Source organism: Rhea pennata, chromosome 1, assembly GCF_028389875.1.
Source record: "Rhea pennata isolate bPtePen1 chromosome 1, bPtePen1.pri, whole genome shotgun sequence".
Classification (NCBI taxonomy): Eukaryota; Metazoa; Chordata; class Aves; order Rheiformes; family Rheidae; genus Rhea; species Rhea pennata.
In genome coordinates, this window is record NC_084663.1 from 79,020,578 (window position 1) to 79,046,305 (window position 25,728).

General features: G+C 41.1%; 1 protein-coding gene across 2 annotated transcripts; it reads left to right on the top strand.

Moving 5' to 3' along the window:
• The first annotated feature begins 1,940 nt into the window (after positions 1-1,940).
• Positions 1,941-14,552, top strand: BCL2L14 (BCL2 like 14). Of its 2 annotated transcripts, none has more exons than XM_062570849.1 (6): positions 1,941-2,064; positions 7,537-7,998; positions 10,829-10,993; positions 11,934-12,001; positions 12,993-13,265; positions 13,997-14,552. In XM_062570849.1, exons 2-6 carry the CDS (start codon positions 7,542-7,544, stop codon positions 14,036-14,038), a joined length of 1,005 nt encoding a protein of 334 aa, XP_062426833.1. In that variant the 5' UTR covers positions 1,941-2,064; positions 7,537-7,541; the 3' UTR covers positions 14,039-14,552. The 2 variants fall into 2 exon arrangements, with proteins under 2 accessions (XP_062426833.1, XP_062426841.1); XM_062570857.1 differs by having other exon boundaries at positions 10,829-10,975.
• Positions 14,553-25,728: the final 11,176 nt, after the last annotated feature.

Sequence of the window (25,728 nt, forward strand, 5' to 3'; positions counted from 1 at the left end):
AATATATTGTATTATATCTATCTGAGTTTCCCTTTTAGATGCCTCTTGCCTCCTCTGGGTCTCTTTCCAGCTTTGTTTGAAAAAGCTGCTGCCAGAAAAAGCAGAGTCCTGGTCAGACTGAGCTTCTCCTTACACCCATATCTGCCCAAATTACCTGCAGCATGCTTAGAAGCATCCCTGCTCCCTAACATTGCTTCGTAGCAGAAATACTCAGGTCCCTCCAGCCATTAATTTTATATGTGCAGGGTGTCCAAGTATTTTCATTTAAAAGTATTCCCAGAATGGCTGCTGTTACGGATATAGGGATGTTCTGGGCCTGGGATGGGAAACTGCAGAAATAAATGTGAGTGATGGGTTGGATATGTCAGTATGTCAGAAGAGGTCATTACTTCATGGGTGGTGATGCTGATGCTTCCTCAACAGCACAAGGTTTGGCTTTGCTGGGGTATTTCAGAGATTATGCATGGATACACATCCAGCTCTGGTTGTAAGGTCAACAAAATGCTGAGTGGAGAAATGGCCAAAATTTTCCTGCCTTCTCATGCTGTAACATAGGACAACAATGCAATAATTTCTATAGGAATAGAGTATATAAAGTAGAGTAGATTCAATATTAGTATGTTTTTTCTCAGTCCTCTTACTTTTTGAATGATGCTATAAAATACAGAATAGCACTTTTAAAGGGATGATTGCTTACTTCTTTTTTTCCTGCTTCAGCAGGCTACCCTGTTCTTTTCTGGGCTTCAGCTACTTCTTTCTCCTCCTCTTTGTGAGGAAATACTGCAAAATAAGCTGGTTTTGGAGAAAGTATATTCTGCACTGTGTTATGGCATATATTAAGAAGATGAAAATTGAAGTTTTCGCAGTGCATAAAATGATAGATTGTTAATAATCCATCATATGCAGCCTTTACATCTGCTGTTATTGCTCTGAGGTCAGTTGGCCATAGTAAAGCAGGAAGGAAATTGAAAGCCTCAGTGAGCATGAGCAAAAAGCTTCTATAAGCTTATAAAGCAAACCCGGAGCCACTATTTCCTGGAAATGCAAAATTTGGCTTTGTTCACGTTTCTGTTTCTAGTAGTAAATTCTCCACTTCACAGAAAAGCTGCCAGGCGCACATTTTCTTTGCAACAGTCTCGGATACAGGCATAGCCTCAGTTGTGTTGTTCTTGGGAAGAGATCCCTTCCTGACTCAAATGGGGTGCACCATGCTGCAAAGCGGCGGCTGGCTCTCTTTGGCAGATAAGCGAAAGCCTTCACCTTCTTTCACATGCATCAGACCTGTCCTAACTTGCAACTTCATCAACAAGCTTATATAGAAAATGAAAGATCACTGATATGGTGAAAAGCCCTCTCAAACTGCTCTTGACCTATTTAACTTGTAGTTACTTATATGCGTAACTAGATCACAGTTTTGGTATAAGAGTTACAATAGCTGTGCAAGCAAAATCGATGTGAGGCAATGCCATATCACTGGTAAAAGACTCACAATGATTTTATCTAGTTAATGTTTAACGCAATTTTGAATCAAAGCAATAAAGTATGAAAAAACATAGCATTGAATAGCTTATTGCTGCTTATAGAGAAAGGGGTATAACTGCTTTCAGAACTTCTCAGGAAAATTATCTGTATCAAAATGAGATTTAATTTGACCTGTACCATGCTGAAAAAAGATTTTACAAGAAAAAAAGATAATATTTGGCAAGATGCCGAAAATAGTCGTACATTTTTTCCCCTTGCCTGATATGCTATTCAAATCAAGTCACATGAATAAGGGGCAGGTCACACCCTTTTTGCTTTTTATAAATAAACTGACTTGTTTGAACATTGTTCTCATAAGGAAGTACACAGGCACTTTTTATTGAAAGTGCCGTGCTCTTCTCAGTGAAAGCTTATGATGAAAGACTGAAAATACTAAATAAAAGAAGTTAAGTCTCTTTTACTAAAGGGAACTGGTATGCATGTGAAAGTGGCTCTAATGAAAAAAATCTAGTCACTGGAAGAAAAGGAGAAAGGATTCAGATCAGCAGGCACTCAGGGTTGCTGGTACAATAGACCTGAAAGGTAAAAAAAAAATCCTTTTTCTTTTCTGAACTTAGTTTTTATCCTACAGTGCCTGATTGTCTATAATCCAGTATAAGAGTCTCTGAATCTTATTATATGTGTATTAAACTTCTATATTTATCATAGTTAAATTGGTTACAGAACAATGTACTTTCAGGTTTAGTTGTAATGTCAAAAAATAAAGGAAGGAAGGAACGCCCTTAGGACTTTTGGAACAGCCATACAAAACTGCTGCTATTGACTATGTGCTTTGGAAAAAATAGTTTACATGTCTAACCAAGTAGATCAAGGTTATTTTCTGCCAGCCACACTACATTTACATGTGAAAAGTAGAATTTGAAGTTTACTCTAATGAATTCCTGTAGAATTTATATCCTTATCACCTGATTCTTACAGTCAGCCCAGTTAAAGCTAAGTTACGTCTTGCAGGTAGGTTGCCTTCTTTTACAATTGGTATTCAGCAAATAAGTGATGGAGGGGTTTCAACAGGTGCCATTCTCCCCTAAAATCCTCAACAACCAGATCTAGTCTTCACTTTTTGCTGCTGGATCTTTGCTGCACAGTGGTAGTCGATTTAATCTCCTGGATGTCACAAATATATGCCTTACCATTTCCACTGGCACTGAAAGCCAAGTAACACACCATTTCCCTTCTCAAGTCTGCCTACTCAGGAGACTTTCAGCTAGCCCCTCAGCTTTGAATATGGGAAATACTTCTGTCCAGCCACAGACAAGCAGATATTTTCTCTTCTGAGAGACATTTATCAAAGTAATCCTGCTTCTATCGCGTGCGTTCCATCTGTTATGCAGCAATGTGCATGAAAAATCTGTTGCCACTGGGGATGTTTTCCTTGGCATCCTAGTGTAACTTTACCTTTACTAATTATGTTGTGTCTTATTTAGTTAAAATTAAATAAAGGGTATATTATCCTTCAGCTTGCAAGTTATTGCTTTCCATCCTGGAGGCAACTAAATTGTGGTACCATGTGGACATACCCTAACCACTGGGCTGGTTTGTATGTAAGCCCAATACTGCTTTGCACTGCATCTGTTCTGTTTAAAACTGTATTGTCTTTCTTGCATAGACATTACCTATCTTTTAAAGGATTTATGCAGATGACTGACTCAATACATAAAAAATATTACTCCAATGAAGTGTGCTGCTTAAGTACTAATGAACTTCACAGATGTATGGTAGTTCTCCTTTCCTCTGTGAGAAAAGAAGCGGAGCTGAAAGGAAAGACCTGCACCTGTGATGAGTCACTAAGGGAAAGAGTGGTGGGTTTTATTTTGATAGTCTTTCTCTAACATTACATCAAAATGTTTTTTTCAAAACTAGTATCCCGGTCTAGCAAACACATTTCTCTTTGCTGGATGAGAGAGAGCAAACAGACCACATCATAAGAATAATTTCAAGGGGGGCCTCTTTCACTTTTCTTATCTGCATCGCCTATTTAATGTGTCATGTCTTTCAGGGCAGGTACTGCTTCTGGCTAGAAAACTATCTAGCTGCTTGTGCTTCCCTGGCATTTGTCTAGTACTGGTGAGAGCCTACGTAATGGTGAATTGAGTCGGCTATCAGGGTCAGCACTGACGTTGCCTCTTTTTGCAGGCAAATCCCATGGCTCTCTGTGTTGCAGTGAGATGAAATTCCTGCTGAAGAAATGGCAGCGTAATTAGCCTATGCCTGTGGCTGTTGGAGTGGGAAGGACAGTAGGATGCCCCAGTAGGGTTGGCCTTCAGTAGAGCTGGCCTCCAGGAGAGTTAGCCTGTGGCTATGCAAAACTGCCCTCAAGTTCACAACTGCTAAGTAAGGGCTGTTGAGATATAATCTTGAGACATAACCTCCAGGTGACCCTGCTTGAGCAGGGGGGTTGGACTAGATGATCTACAAAGGTCCCTTCCAACCTCAACCATTCTGTGATTTTGTAACAAATGTCCGGAAATGGCATAGCCTACATACTGCTTCATCTGAACACCCTCCAAATCAAAAGCTATTTTGTATTCTTTGAAACTTTTAAGATACATTTTCCCCTCCTTTTTCCTTTTGTCTCTGCAGACATGAACCTTAAAAATCTGTTTTGATTTACTTTTCTAGGAAAACAAAGATTAAACTGTCACCTTGCTGGTATATCTCTTTTTTATGGTTCCCTTTCTCTATCCCACCCACTCAACCACATATAATAAACATCTCAACCATTTAGTTTAATTTCCTTGCAATTGTTCTAGGGTAGTGTTTAAAGTTGTTACAGTATTACAAGTTTTGTTCTAAGTAGACTCAGGATGAGGGAAAGGTGCAAGTGCACCATTACTGGATCCGAGAGAATTCACAGGAAACTGGGATTTGTTATTTCTGCTGCTCACAGAAGTCTGTAGGTATTTTTGCCAAATTTCTAGGTTCTGGCAGATAATTTCTGAAGTGGAGGAAGAGTTACAGGTAAATGTACCAGTATGAGAGATGACAATTCAGTTTCCATTTTCTGAAAAATAGCATATAGATGTAACATTTAGCGATGGAAGGAAAAGATCTAGAGCAGAACAAGGAAGGAGGGGTTAATGTGGTTTCCTCAGAGGCCTACAAAATCCAGAAAATAAATAATTTAGAACAGAGTTTTTAGATAGACAGAATGAGACCATGCTGCTATACTCCGTAATCTGATCTTCCAAGTTTCTTTTAATCATCCTAGGAAATAATATGTAGATTCTGGTTTTAGCGTCTTGCAGGGCTTGCAAGCACTTATCAAACCAAATCAGTGCATACATTAAAAGACAACCTATCTAGAAACTCATTTCTGAGAGACAGTTCCTGGACCTGCAGTATGGCAGTTACAGGTTTCTTCTACTCCTTTCCACCCTTCTCCTTCTCGACTATGGGTAAATATAAACTGTGGGTTTGGGGTTGGTCTAATCTCTAATGCTTATACATTTTATGGGGAAGCTTTTTTGTGTGTTCCTTTTTTTCCTCCACTGGCTAAACAACAAAATAAAAAACAATTTAACATACCAGATGTAAGTGGCTTATCTAAGTTTTATTATGTTGGATGCTTTCTGCAAATAATGGCAAAACAGCAGAGTGCCACAACTGAAATAATGTTTAAGTTAAAAGTTTGAATATGTGAAACTCTATCAAAATGAAGTTTAAATCTTATATTAAAAGTTGTATTAAAAATCAGGTTACAAATCACCTGAAATTTGTTTCCTCTTCAATAACTTGGTGGGACGTGGGCATTTTTTTTGACCAATCAGTCACTTCAAACTTTTTGTATTAAGCTCCTTTAAGTATGTCAGTCCTAACAATACCTGCATCCAAAAGATATATGCTGTCCTTTATATGTGAGTGGTGAAAAAAGATGAACTTGTAATGAGATGTCTTTTACAAATTCCAAATTTCTTCTGATTTCCAAGCATTTTTCCAAAGTGTTTAGAAGTATAGGGCCATTTTTGGTAAAGGATTTTTGGTAAAGGTAAGTCATTATATTCCTGTGAATTTTGGTGGAACGTCTTAGATGGTTTATACCAGCTGAAAAATTGGCACTTCAAACATACGTATATGACTTATTTCATCCTCTTGGTTAGACCTGAGAAAGAATAATTTTTAGAGTGAGTAAAAGAAAGAAGGACAGAAACCCTGCAACTTCTGTTCTTTTCTGGGTCTGGATGAAGTAACTAATAGCTTCACAGCTCTGCACAGGAGATCTTTCCAAAGGGTAAGCGATCAGAAATTAAACTGCAGTCCTATAATGTTCCTGACTCTAAGTTTTTCTGCCACGTGCCTGTAAAGAAGTAGGATACCCTGGACACTTTTCACACTTTCCTCTTCAGGGCAGTATCTGGGTACCTTTGCAGAATATGACTACAATATAAAGTTACTTTCTGCAGAGCAGCTACTTTGTTGGGTTCCACAAAATACTGAATTGTTGGATACAGCTTGCACTTATCCCAAGGGTGAGAGTTAAAAAAAATGCACAGGGGTGCACCCTGTTCCACTGGCTTTTCTTTAGCTTGGTTGTAGGTGTATGTGTATGTGCATGTGTGTGCTTTTGTTTAATTTCCAAATATGAGTCTCCATATTTAGGATTTAAACATCCTGTTGGAAACATATCAGAAATAGTGTTATATTCATAGCAGCAAATAGCTGAGTGTTATTCCAGACAGGAAGGAATTAACTTCAATTTTTTTTCTTTCTTGGTCTGAATGCCTGTGTTTTTTTGTGTGAATTTGGAACTTGTTTGAGAGAGGACAGTGGGAAGAGAAACCTCCAATTCTGGCTTTTCAAAGAGATTTTTGTGACAGCTTCTGGACATGTGTGTAGTTTTGTCTGACTCTGCACGCATGGTGCATTAAATGGAGATGTTTGAGGCAGCCTGCTGGCTGCTCAGAGACACATGTCCTTGGAAACAGAGGTAAATGAGTCTAATGCAAAGCCAGAACCTAAGAGTAGTTTCACTCTGAGTGGGACTGTGATTTGCTAAGCTGTGCTGCACTGGGAAACAGGAAGATGGCAATGTGTGCATGCATACTGTGGGTTTGATATGTCTAGCTGGACAAGGACAAGTTACAATAGGTCTGTGCCACTGCACCATCCCTTGAATGCCCTCAAACATGCAAGGTGCTTGAGTCAAATGCCTTTAAATGAAGAAATATTTGAGAACATTATAATATATGCATTTTAATATGTATATATTATTTTTTATATATATATATACACGCATATATATATACCTCTTTTCCTAATGTTTAGGCTAGTTCTTGTTTGCTTTCCTACCTAGAGCACTCAGGGCCTAGACTTTTCAAAGGTTCCTCTGAAAGTAGAATTCTTATTCATTCAGATACTTGTTTTGTGGTGTCATTTGAGTACAGGATAGTCTTTTCCTTTGCAGTGCTTTGATGAATCACTTTTTTTTCCATTCTGAGAATCAGTATTATTGCTATGATCTTTCCTTTTCTCTGCACTGCAGCCCAGTTATTGAATACTCCTTGAATTTCCTCATCTTTCCTACATAAGGCACCTGTACATTTCTGTTTCTACAGAAAAATCTGTCATCAGTGATTGTGAGACACTGCATTTGCTTGCTAAATTGAGCTACTTCTTGTTTTTAAAGTGTATACCTATCAAGGGTTATGAGCAAATATCACCTAAGTAAGAGTACTCTTGCACTAAGACAAAACAATGATGTGTGTAAAGCACACGGGCTGAGTAAAAGAATCTCACTGAGGAACTAATTTCAATTAAGAGCAATGCAATGTATTATCTCATTCCTATTCATTTATTGCCTGGATTTCTCTTTGAGGTATTGCTCTGTAACCAAATTCCCTTTCTAAAAAATAGTATTTCTCTGGCTTCAAAGTACTGCAAGATTTACCACACTGAGGTGTTCAATGCAAGGTTCTTTAGAGATGTAAAGTACTGGCAGGTATTCATGAAAAACTGCCTGCTCCATAGGACATTAAAATGGAGAATATGTTCTTGCAGGGACCATGATGTCTTCACCAAATGATGCTGATATGGGAGAAATACCTCTGGATGATGATGAGCGAAACAGCATAGAATACAAGATTCTAATGGCCTATGCACAGCGGCGGTTGTCTGTCGGTAAATACGGGAAACTTATTAAAAAGGAAGCTAATATGCAGAAATCCTCATCCTTAATCAGGAGACAAATAGTGCTTGAAAGTCAAGGTAATAAATTTCGACCAAACCAGACAGAGGTTTCGCAGGGCGCTGTGTTTCAAACTGACCAAAGCCAAAAGCAAGCAAGACAAAGATACCCCTCAAAATATTGTCTACCCTCTTTCTTCGGCAGAGAAAAACATGAAAAATCCCCAAAGCCTTCATTGCCCCAAAAGCCATTCTTGCCCCGAAGTTCCACAGAGTGTTTCTATCTTCCTGAGATACAGCTTCAGGGACCTCAAGTGAAGCATGAGCGTCTGACAGGTATATTTTAGTTCTTCTCTTTTGCTGTTGTTTGTTTGTCTTTAAATCTCTCTCTCTCTAAATAGCTTAAATAGCCAGTAGCCTGTGGAAAGGCAGGAAGAACAGGAAGGTTCTTTTTCACTGCTCAATCATCTTTCATGCTAGTTCTATTGAGTCCTGATTAGGAAGTCAGATTGCCGGATCTTCACTAGTGCTTGAGCATGCAATTTGTGCTTGTGACTGTTTTTGTTTGTTTTCCACTATACGGTGTTGAATAACATATAGCTGTACAGGTTATTTTTTTCAAGCATTTCACACCTGACTAGAAATAAAACACGAAACACTGGTCAGGCAGAAGATTTCCACACAAAAATCAGGGAGGAGAAGTTATATGAAGGCCTATTTAGGAGCTTTATCATGGGATGCATATTCCACACTAAAGACCAAATTGTTAGACTCAGCTTTAAACTCCGTGATGCCATGCAATTGGCAGACCTAAGCGCAGAGAAGCCCTATGCCTCTAGGCTGCCTCTCATAATCCCCACTGCTGTTAGAACTCAAATGGGAACAGTCTTCTGGAGTTATTTTAACCTCCGTACATTGCTACCACTACCACAGGATTCCTCTCAAGTACAGTCCTTGACAGAGAAGAGAAGATTAAAAAGAAACAATATTTGAACTGAGGCTGGTTGAGAAGAGACCAGATCTTGCTTTTGAGAAAGCTGAGGGGGGACTTTCCCACAGTAAATCTGAACCTGCCCTCCCATGTTTTGGAAGAAGAGTTGTTGGGTGATAGGTATTCATCTAAACTTATGCCATCAGTGTAAATGACTTGTACCCCAATGCCCAAAGCCAGCTGTGCATGAGTTGCTACACTGTACACAATGAGATTTTTATCTTTTCTACTCTGGAAAATAAGTCATACCTTAATTTCTCACAAACGATTGAGAGAGGTATCCCCATTAAGTAGCCATATACAGTATATGATAGTTTACAGTGGTGTTTTCATATTTTGTAAATAAGGGGGTTTTGTTTCTTTAATTTGTCCTTGTTTGATACTACTGGCTAAGGGATTTGCTGATGACAATTTTGCTTTCCCCCTTTGCCATATTTAAAGATATTTCTAAAGATTATCCATTTCTAAAGATTATCCATCACTCATGTCTCCAGCCTAAAGCCCAACCACAATCAGTTTAATTGTCCTGGACCAGCTCCTGCTCACTAAACCCATAATTCTCTAAGCTATCAAATGTTAATTTGGCAATGCTGCCAATTACATGACCCAAGCTGGATTTGACAGCTTGGGACATCTCTTGGGATGTTCCAAGAGAGGTTCTTTGCCCCTGCCTGGTGCATTTTGCTGCAAGGAAATGATCGTCACTTTCCATGGTTTTGTTACCAAGGATGTATATCGCATCCTATGATGTCCATTTTAATTTCCATTTTATTTTTACATTTTATTTCTATTTTATTTTTATATTGTCAAAGAAAGTTCCCAGGAGTTTCAGAGTCAATCCCTTGATGGTTCCTCCAATGCACCATCATTTTCCCTGCAGGTGGCAGCATGGTCTCAAGCTAAAGCCTTACCGTGCTTGGCTTAACCTCCCTGGACGTGGTGTTTGACTTCAAATTTGTGCTTTGCCTGCCCTTCAGCAGATTGCTGGATGAAATCCTAAAACTTTATTTTTGTAGCATATATTGCTAGCAGCTATAATGCAAGTTTGGCCAGGTTATGCCGCAAAAAATTGAGATACTTTGGGGGATTACTTGTCTAAATAGCAGGCCTGTTCTGTTTAAAAACCGTTGCCTAATCTTATGTTTCCAAAGCCATAATCATATGCTCTCAGAAATGGCCTGATCCCCTTCCTAGAAGTGCAGCAGCTTCCAAACAAACTCTGCATGCAGTCGGAGGGAACGAAATGTCATGGGGTTGATTCACCAACCTTGAACTGCAGTTTTTATTGACTGCGTTAACCCCTGCTGCCCTCACAATAAACTCTGCTTGTGAATTTTACACACGTGTTATGGGTCAGACTGCTGCTGAGCTTGCCTTGCTGTCTGCTGATCACACAGGAGCTGCTGCTCAGTCATGGTGGTGGTGAGATCAAGTTTCATATCCCAACCTCAGGGAGGCTAATTGCAAGAAAGAGAAACTCCCAGCTTAAATAAACCTTGCTATAGCTCTTCCATATAGCTCAGTGCTATAGCAGGAGCCCCTTTAGGCTCCCCTATCTCAGTGAGGCCTTCAGCTTGTGAAGGTCTTGAACAATATCATTATGCAAGGTGGATAAAGCCAGTCTGGCTGCAGGGTGATGAGTTCTCCCAATATTCATGTCAATATAACACAAGTGCCAAGCATAGGAAAAACTTTTGTGGTAGAGGTGCCTCTGAAGTGAAGCCTGCTTCTCTGTGCTCAGGATCAGCCAGTGGGAACAAGGAGGGAGCATTGAAATGCACTATCTTTCCTAAATCTGGGCCTACAGGTGAACTCATGGCCATTCACAAACCACTTGTGGTAATGTCTAAGATTCACTGTCCTACAGAGCAGTTCTCTCTAGTTTCTTAATCTGTTATGTGCAAGGATGTATGCTAGTGAGCAAAACTCACGCTTGTTTTTGTATAGCCTCTGTAGAGCTGCTACTTAAGAACTAGAGAGGGATTGTAATGTATTACTTGTCTCTCTAAATTGTTACCACCTGATCTTAGGCAACAGCAAAGATATCAAGAGCAAGAGTCTCTTGATATCCTCTGGACACTACCAGGTCAGGGGGCATGTACATGAGTAAAGCTTTGAGTTATTTACTGGAAATATTAATTGTCTTTTTTATTCTCCCCTCCCCCCCCCAATCAGATGAGATGGCAAATGTTGACCACATAGCAGACAGGCTGGCCAAGCTTGTTACTTCCAGATTTCAGCCATCTCCTTCAGATGTGTCATTCGAGATGCTGGCTTATGCCCAGGGCCCAGAACTACAGGGTGCAGATGCTACTGATGGAAGTAAGGGTGAAGAAAATGGTAAGGGTGAAGAATTTTATGCTCATAGGAAGTATCTCAGGTTGGTATTGCATACTGAGGCATTTTCCTCTAGACATGGTGAAGCAGTCATGTGTTCTGGGGTAAGAGTCTATGAAGAAACAAGTTTGCTCTGCTGAGTCTGGCTCTGTCACCCATGTTTCAGGGGCTGCTCTAGCTGCATAGGTCCTGCCTGCTACTGCAGTAAAAAGAACATCCTTAAAAATCCAACGAGGTGTGTGACATAAGATAGAGAGTGGAGGTGAAGTAAAGTAAGGTCACAGAGCAGTGCTAGGAGAGGCAGAACTGGGAACAGAATAATACACTGAGCTTCTAAGGCCGAAGACTTGTTCCCTTGGGAAATAATGTCTTGATTAAAGGCTAGTCCCTCTCTGGTGAGAGGACAGCATTGGTCAACAGAGTTTTTAACCTCTGTTAAAAATCTAAATTACTTGTCTTCCATAATGTCTGCAGAGATCTAGTTTTCATGCAAGCTTTCTAGGAATTTCTGGTTACAAACTGACAAACCTGGACATTGTCCTAGTGAATTATGAAAGGTATAACTGGTAATGATGCGAGAATATTTCTTCCTAATTTTAAGTTCATTTTTCTTAGAGTTCTACCAGCTGCTCTTTTGTGGTATCTTAGTATCAGTCATGCTTCAAAGCACAAAGGGCTAGCAATGAGATGTTAAAGACCCTATTCTTGTCCAGCTCCTTAACCGGAGCAAAATATTATGCAGATGGAGAAATAGCATGACTTACTCTATGCAGACTTGAACAGTGAGCTTCTGCCTAAAGCCTGTATACAGAATACCTTGTGATTTTTTTCACAAATAGCAGTTATTTTCATGATGAGTTGACACCAGTGCTTTCACTGTAGCTCACTATTTGGATCCGACTGGAAGGCTGTGGTGTTTATGCTGCTGTTCTTTCTTTAACAGATGAAGAAAAGATAATTCAAACAATAGTTGTACTGTTAAGACAAGCAGGGGATCAACTAGAAAAAAAGGTAAATACTTATGTTTTCAGCAGCTAGACAGGCTTGAGTGTGTGTGCATGTGTACATACACACATGTGAGAAAGAGGGATTGAACATTTCTTGGGAATGAATGTTTTGTAACCCAGCTCTCATTATCTCTATCCTGAACTTCTCTTTCCACACTGGGGCCTTTCTGAAACCTTCACCATTCAGTTCCTTAAGACCAGAGGACTAGCACAGATCTCTTTTGGAGAGCAGGGGGGAAGACAACAGGGAGGTTGTGCAGTTCCTTGCATAGTTTCCACTGAGTTTCAGAGGAACTTGAGCACTTGACTGAGTCTGAGAACATTGACTTGGCATTAAACTTGGTGTACAAGTTGTTCCCAGTGAAGGGAGAGAAACTCTACAGTTGTTGTAGGGAAAAGGGAAATAAATTTTTTGAGTGAATGGGCCTGCATGAGCCCATTAGTTAGAGAAAAGCTGGGCGTTTTCTTTATTAAAAATGTAAGTACCTGCACCCTTAGCTCTCTTCTTCAGCTGCTCTTCTGCTCTGCAAAGGTGTACTCCCTCCCACATGGAGGACATGGAAGCAGAGTTACCCAAATATAATAAAAAGTGTTGCAAAAACTGTAACTGAGTAAGGGGAGCTTAGCACAGCAGGAACCACAGGCCCTTCTCATAGCCTTGGCTCTTGTGTCACCCTCCCACTGCTCCTGTATTCCCTCATTTCCTAACATGCAGGCCTAGATATGTGTCATACTTCATTTGCTTTTTTTTTTCTCTCTGCTTCTCTCATTCAAATGCAAAAAAAAAAAAAAAAAAAAAAAATCCCCAAATCATCTCCTGAGCCTGAAGGAACAGCTTTGCAGTGAGGTGTGGGGTTTGTGTGTTTTCCTTTGCAATCAGCATCATGATTAGATTATAGTCTCTCTATATATTACCTAGAAATGCTCTACTTTCCCAAAGAGATGCGGAAAGCAAGTATCACAAAAATTTAACCAATCCTTATTCTCATTTTCAGATCAAAAAGGACAAGACTTTCTATCAGCATTTTATAGACATGCTGTCCTATACCTTCTTTGAGAGGATCACTGATCTAATCCTGGAGGATGTCTCAGCAGACTCAACAAGCCAGACAGAAGGCCAAGTACAATGCACCAAAGTTGCCTTCGCACTGGAAGTTGCCGCCAGACTTACTGCTGTGGACAACCATCCCATGAACATGGTTCTGGGCTTTGGAATAAAATACCTCAGAGAACACTTCACACCTTGGATTCAGAAGCAGGGCGGCTGGGTATGAGTTTTACTCCCTTGACTTATAGCCTAAGGCACCTAGTCTTCTTTCATAAAACTAGCATGAGCCAGAGGCAAACAGAAACAAAAAGTTATTCTTTAACACAGTGTGTGCTTAGGCTGTGACAAGATCTTCTCTGTGCAGAAAGTTTTTTATTTGCATAGGTCCAAGAATTAATAGGAGAAATTTATGGAGGGCTATTAAAAATAAAACGTTATTCCTGGCCCAGTCAGCATCTCTGTCACAGATAGCTGAAGGCTGGGAAAAACACTAAGAAACTTTACTACATGCTTGCCCTCATCTTATACTCCTCCCTAGAAGTCTGCTGTTGGCCAGTTCTGGAGACAAGATGAAGTTCAGTAGTTCATACAATCTGCCCTTGTGATGTGCTATGCTTCCACTTGTCTGTACACAAAGGCATCTATTTATCTTCATGTCCCTCTTCCGAAGTTGGTTGTGTAAGGTGTTCTTTTGCTAGCAGTGATCTTGAGCTGCTGCCCTTTATAACTCATTTCCCTGGATTTGCTGTGTGGCATTTGCAGTGGAGCTCGTAGCACCTCATGAAGAGAATGAGAAACCTTCAGCATCTGTAAAATGCATGTCCATTGAAGTAGATAGAATATGAGGATATTGATCATGAAATTGTACTGGAAAATATACTGACTGCAGTTTTGAAAATACACTGAGGTTCCTCACTGCTTCTATAATTGTAACTTTTCTTCCTCTTACAGGAGAAGGCTTTGACTTCACTGGATAAGGAAGAAATTGAATAATCATGACTACATTCATTCTTCAGGGTGCATAAGGCCTTCATTGGGGGAATATGCTGAATCTTACCACAATCCAATGACAGCATGATTACTGGCTATTTGTTTTACTTCCAAGGAATGTTGTAGTGTTGCTCAGCCAACTTTGACGGAAACAATTTCACATTCTTAAAATTCATATTGATGTAGATGTGTTCTTCAGTGTATATGAAGGCACTCCTCATGGCACATTGAGCCCCATGGATAGTGGGTCACTAACTTTCTGAATAGAGATGCTTCCCTCTGTCTGTTCCCCTTCATGTCTCCTGAAAAGATTCTCTACCTCTTACTAAGATTCCTTCCATTCCTTCCAATAAGTCCCTTCAAGTATTCATTATATGTGAGAAGGATGTTAACTGCAAAGATTGCACAAAAACTTATTGATGAATCATGAATTTGAATGAAAGTCATAAAAAGAGTTTGAACTGGGTGTGTAAAATATGCAGTGCCATCAAAGATGAGCATTTTTAATAAATCTTAAACTTTTGACTCATAATGCATAGCAGACTCTGCTTCTGGTTTGGACATTTATGTATGAGACAAAAGACAGAGAAGATGGAATTGGGTTAGCTTTGTTTTCCTTGATATATTCCTAGACTGTAAGTCTTGCCTATCTGTCAGTTTTTAAGAAGAGCACATACACTTTATGATCACTTCAGATGTCCCCAAAAGGAGGATGATTTGGGGATAGGCAAGTGCTTACACCAAAGTTCAAAAAGTGACATGCCTTTCCTTGTTTCTCTGCCTCTGACACCTTTTTCAAATGGAAATAAAACAATGGTCATAATCTAATATATCACACATTAGGTTGCTGAAGGCTATTGCAAAGTTTGATGCAAAGAAGTCGAGGAGAAGCAGCAGTAATTTAAAATTGAGGAGCCTTTATCTTGCTACAGGTTCTTAACATAGAAAAGGATCTACTAGAGCTCACAGTGGTAGTGATTGTTTTCCCTATGCTGGACTGTGACTGTTCCTATTTCTGTTCCACGAACACCCAAGGAGTGCAAGCCTTCCTCACACTGGATGCTGCTGGATGCTGTTTTATTATAAATTTAATTGATTTTTAAAATAGGCTTATTAGCTACATCTCGGCTCTGAAGAACTAGATGTGATTCCATTTTAATTACACTCAGATCATACTTGGTTTGTTAGTGTACACCAGTTTGCAAATAGTAGGGGAGTGGCTTATGGAAGTCACTTTTTTATTTTCTTGGCTGGAATAAAAGTCTGCTATTTAGCAAGATGCAAAGTTTGTGTTTGAGTGTGTGGTTTCTAAGCTGTAGGTTTAGCAGCCCTAGGCCCACACCTCTCATCTCTGGTTTGATACCTTAGGGCTAGTTTCATGCTAAGAACAGAGCCAACAGCCAGGTAGATTGATTTGAATAGGATGTGAAAACTAGCCATCTAAGAAAAGATACTCAGCTGTTTTTTATTTTTCCTCTGTATTTCTAGGTTGTTAAGAGGGCCTTTTTTTTCAGTAGCAGTAGGGGCCATCAGAGGAAATCAGCCAAGTGAGCTGTTTCTTATTTAGATGTTCTTGCATTTGTCATCCACATCATTTAGATTTTAAGAGCAATCTGCTCCTTTTATGGCAGAGATCTGTGTAACCTTTTTTGCTGTCATGATGGCTTTGGTTTATTGTAAGAGTAGTCAACAAAGATGAATATCAAGTTTTTGCCACCACAGCTGCCTGGCATTAATTAACAAAATTCTACTGCTGGTCCAGCCAGTAGTCCCTTTTTTGTTGATGATGACTAAACTAGTGCAGTAAAAATGTGTGCATTTCAGCATATGTGGAAGTGCAGGGAATATTGTGAGGACCCTGACTGTTTATGCCTTCATTTTACTTCAGTCTCTCCCAAGACATCCAGCTCTGCATTTAGTTGTAGGTCTCCGTGGTACCAGTTTGGGATGTTACTTTAAAAAATAGAATGGTTTAGTGTTAAAACAAAAGTTGTTGCTTGGGATTTTTATTATTGTATATCTAATCAAATCAGCATCATGCTATTTGTTATAGAAGCAATTTTAATATGAACTTGAAGCTGATTTCACTGTGCATTAAGGTTGCGAGAACTGAGTTTAGCCATCTGCAGATGGTGCTAGGATTTATTTCTTAAGAATGATAGCTACAAGGATCCTGTAACTCCTTTCTGCAGCACATTGAAGTCAGTTCAGCGTAGTGGCCTGTGTTAGCACTAGGTATTGCTGTCCCAGCCTCCGAGAGTAGGTATTCCCAGTGAAAAGGGGACCTGCCAGTGCTGCCATTCTCCAGAGCAATTTGGGCCTAATATAGTTCTTTGTGAAATACCTAAAGCATGTAATAAGAAGACCCTGCTGTCCATGTATACATAACATTGCACAAACTTGAGAGTTCCTGCCTCGTGACCACAGTGCTTATTGCTCCAGTGAGTAACCAAGAGGATGTATAAATGGTAGTAAGCACTCTGGAGACTTTACCAAAAATCAAACATTTCTCTTATCTTTTCCACAGCTGTCACAGGGCTGAGTTTCTTTTGTCTCTTGTGAAATGCTGGAAGAGGGACACAGAGGAGCATGTGCTGAGTATCTCTCTAAAAGAGGCTAGTAAGATACTATGTAGGCACAGACAGAGGTCTTGGCTCTTCTTCTTGGAAACCGTGGTATAGGTCTCAGTCTTTTAAAATTTGATTCTCCTTTCTCTCATTCTCCCAAGTGAGGGGGGTACTACCAATACATATGTTTCAGGTGACAGCAGGTTGAGAGAAGGTGAACTGCAGTGGAGCAATGAAGGGACTAACTCAAGAGATATCACTGTCTGAAAAGTAGATTTACTGTCTATGACTTCTCTACTAAAAAAACTGACAATCTGGGACAAGCTCAGGGTTAAAAGTTCACAGCTGAGGTGTTGTAGTGCAAATGAAAGGTGAGAAGCAAACAGAAAACATTATAGCTGATTGTCTTGCATGTTTGTTAAGCTGTGGCTGTGATGCTTTTGCCAGGGATGATGTTAACCCCAGAAGGGAGGCAGACATGAGCTACAAGCTCTGCATGATCCCTAGCATGATAGGTTGTGAGGTGGGGTTTGGAGATCTTCTTGGATTGGAGCTACTTTAGTCCCTCCTAACCAACCAACAGGGAAGTTTTCTCCTGTGTTCCATGACTTGCTCCACTGCATATCTGTCAAAACAGAAAGCTTTTCTCTGTGCAGATCCACGAGTGAGTGATATGTTTCCTTGCCTGGGGTGGCAGAAATGATGGACTGTGAAGAGATTTCTTGCTGGAGTCAGCATCTTTGCTACTCAATTTCATGGTAGTCTTCCCCTCCTCTTTCTCCCCCATGGACACATTTGGCAGACCCATGCCAAACTCCAGTCTGGCTGCTTCCCTTGATGGAGACGAAGAAGTAGTAGTAGGAGAGACTGCTGCAATGAGGAAAGGGTTGTTTGTCAGTATGCTCCAGTAGACTTGAAGGTAGAGACTCACTTCACAGCTTCAGTTGTGGTGTGCAAGAGGCAGGCAGAGAGGCCTATCTTAAAGACAATCTTAGTGGGCATTAAATAATTGAGATTATATTTATACATATTAATAATACAGTAAGCTGCAGGAGATGACAAGAAAGTTCCAGAAACTTCATGGGGCAGCAGAACATTAAGCTAAGTATGGAAAGGGAGAAAAAGCACCCAAATTTGTGAGTAAAAGTTGCTGTGGGAGGAATCACTCAAGGCAGTGCAGAGGAAGTCCAGTCAAAGTGACAGGTAGCTGGCTGAACATGCCCCTCTTTCTAGGTTGGCCATGTCTGCAGTTGTTCCTGTGGACTTTGTTTGACGCCTTGTTGGTTTCATTTCCCACCTGCAGTGTGTCATGCTGAATGTGAACAGTGGGGACACCAATGGGAACTTGTTTTTTCCCTAGGTCTGGAACAGATCTGTGAAGGAGAGGTGAGCTAGTCCAACTGTGGCCCCCGATCTCTCTGCAGGAGCCTGCAGTGTACAATGAACTGCATCCTGATGTCCGAGTCTGTACTTGCCATTCTGTGCACTGGACCATCTAGCTGTGACAAGGAATGTGGCTCTGTCCTCTTATCTAAGAGGGTGCTAACATGCTGCCCAGCAAAAGACAGTGTGCTGAATGAGAAGTCAGCTGAGTTACTCACTGGAGAGTGCTGGAGAGGGATGAGACCCAGGTGTTTAGGCTTAGTCACCAGCATGGAAACTTTCTATCTCCTACTGGAGTGCTTCTGCTTTATACACCATTTATGCACAGTACTGAAATGGAAAATTTGGGTTATGTTTCCATTTCAAATGAGGCAGATGAGGGATCTAGGGATTTGAACCTGGCTTTTCTTGCATGCCTGATGACAATTCTAGCCACCGAATATTTAGAGAACACTAACACATGCTGTGGGGCTTTTCTCCCCTCCTGTACCCCTCCAAAGCCTGAAACCAGGCTGTATCCAGAGGACATCTGCTAAGTTACGCCTGCTTGCTAGGCAAGCAAGAGGACACCCTATGCCAAGGAGCTTAGCACCATGCAGACTGAGATGGCTCTGCTTATGCCTACTGGCAGAAACATAGGCAAGTATGGGACATTGTTCTGTTAAGCAAAACCTAAACAAAGTCTTTGTTGATGTATGTGGTGCTTAAATATTCAGTGTAGATGCCCATAAAGAAAATAAATTCCTTAAGTGAATCAGAGGTAGTAATGTGAAGCACACTGTGGATACATGACAACTGAGGTGATAAGAAACCTCACAGTCTAGCTGCCCTTGCAGACTAAGAAGTCATGCTGTACAATAAATGCAGCAGGCACTGCTCTCTGGCTTTATTTGATGTTAATTCCCTCTTCATCCTCACACGTGCACATATGCACAACTAGTGCTGCAGTATGAGTTACTTGATGAATGACTTCTCCTTTGCATGACTACGGTTTGGAGAAGGTGCCTTCTCATGAGCACCTGGGTGACAGGTTTTCTTTGAGATGGGGGACAGGCAGATTGCTCCAGGCATTATCATCTTTTTAAGCGTCAAAGACAAGGTGAGGGTGACCTTGTGATTGACCTTCTCTGACAAAACTGGAGATGGCTGTTAATGGCCAAGTCTAGTATTCTGCTTTGCCAATCCCAATGTCAAAAAGTTCTGAGTTAGCTCCCCAAACTCTCACAGAAGAAACCCTCACATATTAAACCTCTCTGATGGCGTTGTGGGTTTTTCCAGATTTTTGTCGAGGCTGGGTGTCATATTTACCTTCTGCTTTTTATTCTTTTGGGTAAATAAAGATCATATTGTTACTTTCTCTCCAGAAAAGGCTTTTAAGTGAAAGTAGAGCTCTCCTATCTCACCTTCTTCAGGAGCTGGAGATGAAGGAAAATGTTGAATATCATGTAAAAACCACAGCACTTAGACTGTTGTAAACATGCTGGAGTACTTTTAGAGATGAAATATCTTTAGAAGAGATGTATGCTGTAGTAAAACCACATTGCAGAAGGAGGGTGGGCCAAAAGATGATTTTTGTGTTGTTGTTGGTGGTGGTGGTGGCATTATTTTTTTTTTAATCTGGTGCTCACTGAAGGAAAGATCATCTCTTTTGCCAAAGGCAGTGAGTATTTGCAACCACCTCTTTGTACAGCCTTCTTAAAGCCCTTCTGTTTCTGCCCAGATTTTTGATAATGGAATAAAGGCATACATCTGTTACACAGTTTGGGTTCCTTGTGTGATTATTACCAAAATATGGGACAAAAATTGTCCCACTCTCACTGTGGCCAGCTAGGAGTAGCTATCGCCATACTCTCCCAGCAGATGAAGGACACCCTGAAGGTCACTGCACAGGCTCAAGTGACAGGGACCTACACTGTCATAGTGGAGATCCAGATTTAAGCATAAGAGAAACAGGTTAAAAACAAAAACAAACAAAACAAAACAAAACAAAGATTTAAGCATCCATGATTCTATACAACTTCAAACTTGAAACCCAAGTTTAACATTGAGTAGATCTCAAAATATCTATTAGATCCCAGATCCTCCCTGAAAATGGATTTCTGCTGCACAAGGGCAAAGCAATACTTCAGAGCAGGACTAGGAAATGCATGTGCCTGCAGAAATGATTGCTCAGACCAAATCACTTCCTTTTTTCTGCAGCTTTGCCTATTGCTAACACCCAGGCACCTGTTCCTACCTCCCTTGCAGCCTCTCTGAAGGGGCTGGGTGAGTTGGGAGCCAGCTCTCCTGAAGCAGTGAAGAGCCTTCCATGGATGAAGGGAAGCTCAATCCTAAAAACAATAACAAGCAATCAAACAATGCTGGTAAAAAAGGCACGTGCATGTGCTCTAGCGAGCCTTGGCATTAAATGATGTGTAAAAGCATTAGTGAAGAATAGGGCAGAGTTCAGCGCTGAGGTCAGAGCTCTGGTTTTAATTAAGGCAAATACACAGCAGGAAAGACAATATCCCATTATTGAGTGGGTAGTGGCTGTCATGTTAGAGGCAGTGTCTGCGTTCAATTAAAGGAGGCAAATTAGCTTCTAGTGCCAGAAGAAAAGCCGAAATGAGAGTCAGTTTGATGGCCCAAAATTAAATGTGAGACAGGAAGAATTTACCCTCCCCACAAAAATGCTTGGAATATGCACTGGAAAGAAACTTCAAGAAATGCATGGAAAGGCTTTGAAGGGGAGTGACTCACAATCACTTTGAAGACGAAGTTTTCTTTCTACTTTCTGCTTTGAAAAAGGTTTTAACATTCACAGACTGTATTTTGCTCTAACTGGAGGGGCCTGGAGTCATTTTTCTTCACCTCATTGCCTCACATGGTACTGAGTAAAGTATTTATCCTTTGTGCTTAGCCACTGGGTCCTTTAAGGGTGATACCCCACATCCCATACGGGCAAGGGTTTGTGTCCCTGGCAGGGAGAGCAGCAGCAAGAGAGCAGCTTGGACAGACTGTAAGACAAAGCAGTGAAATGTGCAGGTGTATCCCTATGGACATCAAGACCACAGTCTCTCACACGGGGTAGAGTAGCAGGGAAACCTGCAAATCACTGCAATTGCCAGCAGGAAATGCCCTGTTCCCTCTGCTGCTGCTAATGTTTTCTAAACGAAAGGATTGGAAGCTGTCATATTATTCTAACTTCCAATAGAACCTTAGTCAAAAATAGGCTAATAACCACTGTGGAAACAAATTTGCCATTGGTAGCATGCATCTGAGTTTGCAGTTCAGTCATGATGATTCTGCACTTACTTACATCATCAAGTCTCAGCGTGAAAATAAGTCAGCTAATTACCTTACAGCCTCAGGGTCTGTGTCCCTAGAAGCCCATGGGCTGATGAAGATTGGTATTCTCATAGCTCTTACAGCACTGAGTATTTTACTGTGGTTGTTCCCAAGATGACAAGGTTGATGGGCTGTCAGCTTCTTTGTGCATACACAGAAACAAAACAATACACTAAAAGATCATGTATCTTTATTTGTTCTTGAAAAAAATGTAATGGAAAGAGTGGACGAGGTTGTAGTTACAAATAGGTATTTTGTAATACCTATTTGTATTTATTTACTGTATTTTGTAAACTCTTTCAGTTTCATAGAAAAAAAACACATCTTAAAGATGTAAAAGATGCTTCAGATTACGAATCTATCCTGTTTGGAAGAATCATTAAATATAAAATTAGCATCACAGTTGTAATGCATCACTAACACTTTGAGGGAGAGGAATAGACTCCTACTCTCCATGACACATGGGAAATTCAATTCCTTCTAAGGAATTTTGGACTTGAAGAAGTAAAGCACCTTTGGGCAGAGGAGGGTGGATCTTCTTATTTAACATGATCCTCATACTGAGTTTTTATTTTTCCACAAACCCTTTCATGTCACAAAATAGCATAGGAAAAGAACTGTCCAGAGATCATTTCAAATATGAAGTGCAACTACATAATAAAAGCCAGTGACTTGCCAAAAATAACCTCCTCTCTGAAATAAATTCTTTCATTACTTAAAGGTGGCTCCTAGCGGCTTGCTGGAGTCAGGAGACCAAATTCACCAAGTACCTAGTTACAGCAGCAGCAGCTAATCATGTGCAAGAGCAAGACAAATACCCGGTAATTGAGAACAAATGTTGGAGGTCTCCAAGAGCCTGCAGTAAATTATGAATCTGAATCACCAGGCTCTTACTTCTGCAGGTGCTTTGTCCATTGCTTTCTACAGTCATGGAAAGAAATAGGTTTATACTACTAATGTCAAATTAATTTAAGGAAACTAGCAATAGGGATGTGAGGATCACTTCTCCTGTTTCTCTACTTTCTTCTCCTTTTTTGGAGCCATCTAAAGTTGCAGGATGATTCAAACAGCAGATGCGAAGAGAGTAAAACATGCACAAAAGGATCACAGTCTCTTAAAACAGCAGAAAACCCAGCTCTCCCTTTCCCACCTGCTCCTCTTCACCCTACACTGGCACACAGAAACACATCTTCTACAAAGACTTGAAAAAAACCAAGAGCAATCCTTTCTGTGCCACTTAACAAACAAATTTCCCTTGTATTCTGACTGACAAGCCCACACTTGTGTCTGGCTTTTGTTTTTTTCCTTTTTAGGGAGGTGGAGGGATATGAGTGGAGGAGACTGTTAGGATCCTTAATGCCACAGAGAAACAGGTCAGGGCACAGCTGAACTGGTCATCGTGCAGGCATGTAGCATATCTTCAGAGGAGGCCACTCAGCCAACAGGATGCGGACACTGGCCACCATCAGTGCCCAGGCCTGCCTGGGGCAGCACAAGGAAACGGGAGCTGAGAAAAGGAGCTGAGTAGTTTCAGGGAGGCAGGCAGGCTACAGAGGCAGTGTGGAAGAGGGTGTGAGGGCATTGTACTGGGAGGACTGGAGAGAGAAATGCATTAAAAAAAAATCTTCATTATTACTGCTGCTTGTGCAACAACTTCTTAGATGAATTGCTCTTTCGTAAAGCAATTCATGGCTAACAGCTGTGCTCCAGAGCAGCATCATCACACTAAAGCATCAGCACCCTCATGCAACCATGGCAAAGTTGCTCAAAACATCCCCATGATGGAAAGGGGAAAGTGGAGTAGAAGCAAGAATCAGTTTCTGCCTCCAGCAAACACCGAATGCTTAAAAAAAAGTGAAGTTAGGAAAAATACACTAATGGATTTTTTAAAAGTAGCTATTACCTCCTGAGCAATTAAAAAAAAAAAAAAAAAAAAAAAAAAAAGAGTATTTGCAAATTCTCCTCCTGTCCACAGTAGGGGTCATTTTCTGATCCTTTCTTCCTTTACTTTTCAATGCAGAGCATATTTGCATAAAATCTGGATCTTTATCTCCCCAGTTCACCTGCTGCTGACTTCCCACCTGGAGCCAAATAACCATGTCAGCAACACCCCACTCCCTGCCACAGCAAGTGATTGCAATTTCACAGCCATGAAAAAGGCTGCTTCAGTCAGGGAATGTGCCACAAAAGCACATGAAATGCCCTGGGAAGCCATGAGCTGCTTTTCATTAGATGCTCCACTTCATAAGTACCAGGGGAGGCAAAGCTCTGGAGGCAGACAGCATGTAAGCATTGCGCACGTAGGATTTTTACAGCACTTTCCACAAGCATCAACAGGTCTAAGTGAGATGCTGCATTGGTGCTGAACAGGGCTCATGGAAAGAGGGCACCTTGGATGAGGCAAAGGACTTGCTGTGCACAAGGATGCTTACAAGGATTCACAGTGCCCCATTCATGCCCCCTGTTGTCTTCTCTTCCAGGGTCTTGTCTACTCTCCTCCAGCCAGCCCCAAATGCTGGCAACTGGTAGGTTTTGTTAGCCCGATACTGCCTTGAACCTTTAACTATGAAAAAATGTAGGGCAGGGCATTACAGAGGAAAGATTAGTTGACCCTCTGAGACAGTCCCATGTCAGAAGAGGAAGGCAAAGGGGCCACCAAACTAACTTGCTGGGTTATGAAGCTAATTCGTACGCTATTGCTACTGTCTTCAGGACACAGAAGAAACATAGCTGGCTTACTGTGAAGCCAAATGTGGCAGATGAAAAGGATCTGAACAGAAAACAGCTCATCTCACTAGATTTTCCCTGGCTCCCTCAGCTGCAAAACTCTGCCCTTCCGCTTTGCCCTGCGTGCAGCCACCTTTGCGAAAGTGCTGGGAGGAAGGCAGCTGCACCAAGGCCCCTCCGAGCTCCCTTCAGGACAGCATTTCAGGATATCCTCTCTTCCCACGCTTAAGACTGCACAGAGAAACACAGTTCTCCTCCAAGGCCAAAATGAGCCAAACTGCTCTCGTTGACTAAAGTCTCCATAGGGCCCGGGCCAGTGCTGCACCTAGCTAGCCATGTTATCTTCCTGCCATTTACCTCAAAGCACGTCCCATCATCTGCCACACAGACTGTGGCTCTTCTTCCTTCCTTCCCCCTTTCTTCATTCCCTCTATTTTTTTCCCCTAGTGCTCAGGGTATCAGCACTTGGTTCTTGTTTCTCAGACTATGCTCAGACCAATGTCCAGCCTTGGCTCCTCATTTGATCATACCATTTTGATGTGTGTTTCCTGAATGATTCCCAGGCTGTGCAGCAAGAGTAATCTTCTCCTATTGTCCTCATACCAGTCTCATGGCTGCTACATTACCCAAAATAAAACAAATACATGCAATAAAGAGACATCCTTAGAGCAATTTATTTAATTTCCCAATCTCATCTCTGCCATACCTCATCATTTATGTATTTTCTGCAAGCAGTGTTGGACAGAAAATGGCTGTGTAAAATATCTAGCACACACCTAGCATAAACAGCAGATGGATTTCACCCATGAGGATGGAGAGAGACAGCAGGAGTTATTTAAGCAGGTTCCTCAACTGTTCTTTGCTTGTTTTTAAAGGGAACTAGTCTGAGAAAAAGTCGGGAGACGCTCAACAATACTGTGAATGTAAGGGAGTGCTCTGGGCTGTTTTAGCATGCCTCTTCTCCCCTAGTTGCACCTTGTATGAGATGTAGAGGTAGGAGAGGGTGCATATTCATGTCTTTGTTCTCCTGCATTCATTCTCATCTGTCTGCTGTAGCACTGGATGTATATTTGGGATAATGGCAGGTGCTTCTGCTAGACTGGGGTACAAGGAAACACAAAGCTCCTCTTTTCTACTGGAGTTCTCTGGCTCTTTTCTCTCAACTGCTCAACCTATTCCTTTCGTCACTCATCCCAGACTATTCTTTTTTAGGTCCCCACATTGCCAGTCAGTCATGTCATTCTTATGGCAGTATTGAGGAGCTGAGTCTTCCCATTGGTGGTGTGTTGCTCTGTGTCTTTAGATAGCCATCTATTAATTCATCCTTTCTTGCCATTGCCATACACTTTCAATTCCTTTCCTAGCATATATTACACATCTTTAATTCTCTAAGCTTCTGACACTGCTGCATCCTCATGCACCCCTCCTTTTCTATGCTCTACATTCCTAATTCTTCTTCACACATATGGTGGGTTACTTGGTCATTTCTCTCCAGCCATATGCTCAGTGGGTTACCAGTCCCAAGACAAGATGTTTATCAATTCCTTGGCAAGGAGACAGAGCTAAGATTTTTGGCAACACTTACAAATAGAGAGAATTTATTGCATGAAATCTTTCTGTCTCCTCAGACCCAATCAATATTCTTCACAGGCACCCAGACAAGCAACCTCCATATTTTCTGTAGAGCAT

Coding starts and splice junctions, on each gene's coding strand:
- BCL2L14 (XM_062570849.1), top strand. CDS start 7,542: ATGATGTCTTCACCAAATGATGCTGATATGGGAGAAATACCTCTGGAT. Junction 7,999..10,828: donor GAAGCATGAGCGTCTGACAG/GTATATTTTAGT, acceptor CCCCCCAATCAG/ATGAGATGGCAAATGTTGAC. Junction 10,994..11,933: donor AAGTAAGGGTGAAGAAAATG/GTAAGGGTGAAG, acceptor TTTCTTTAACAG/ATGAAGAAAAGATAATTCAA.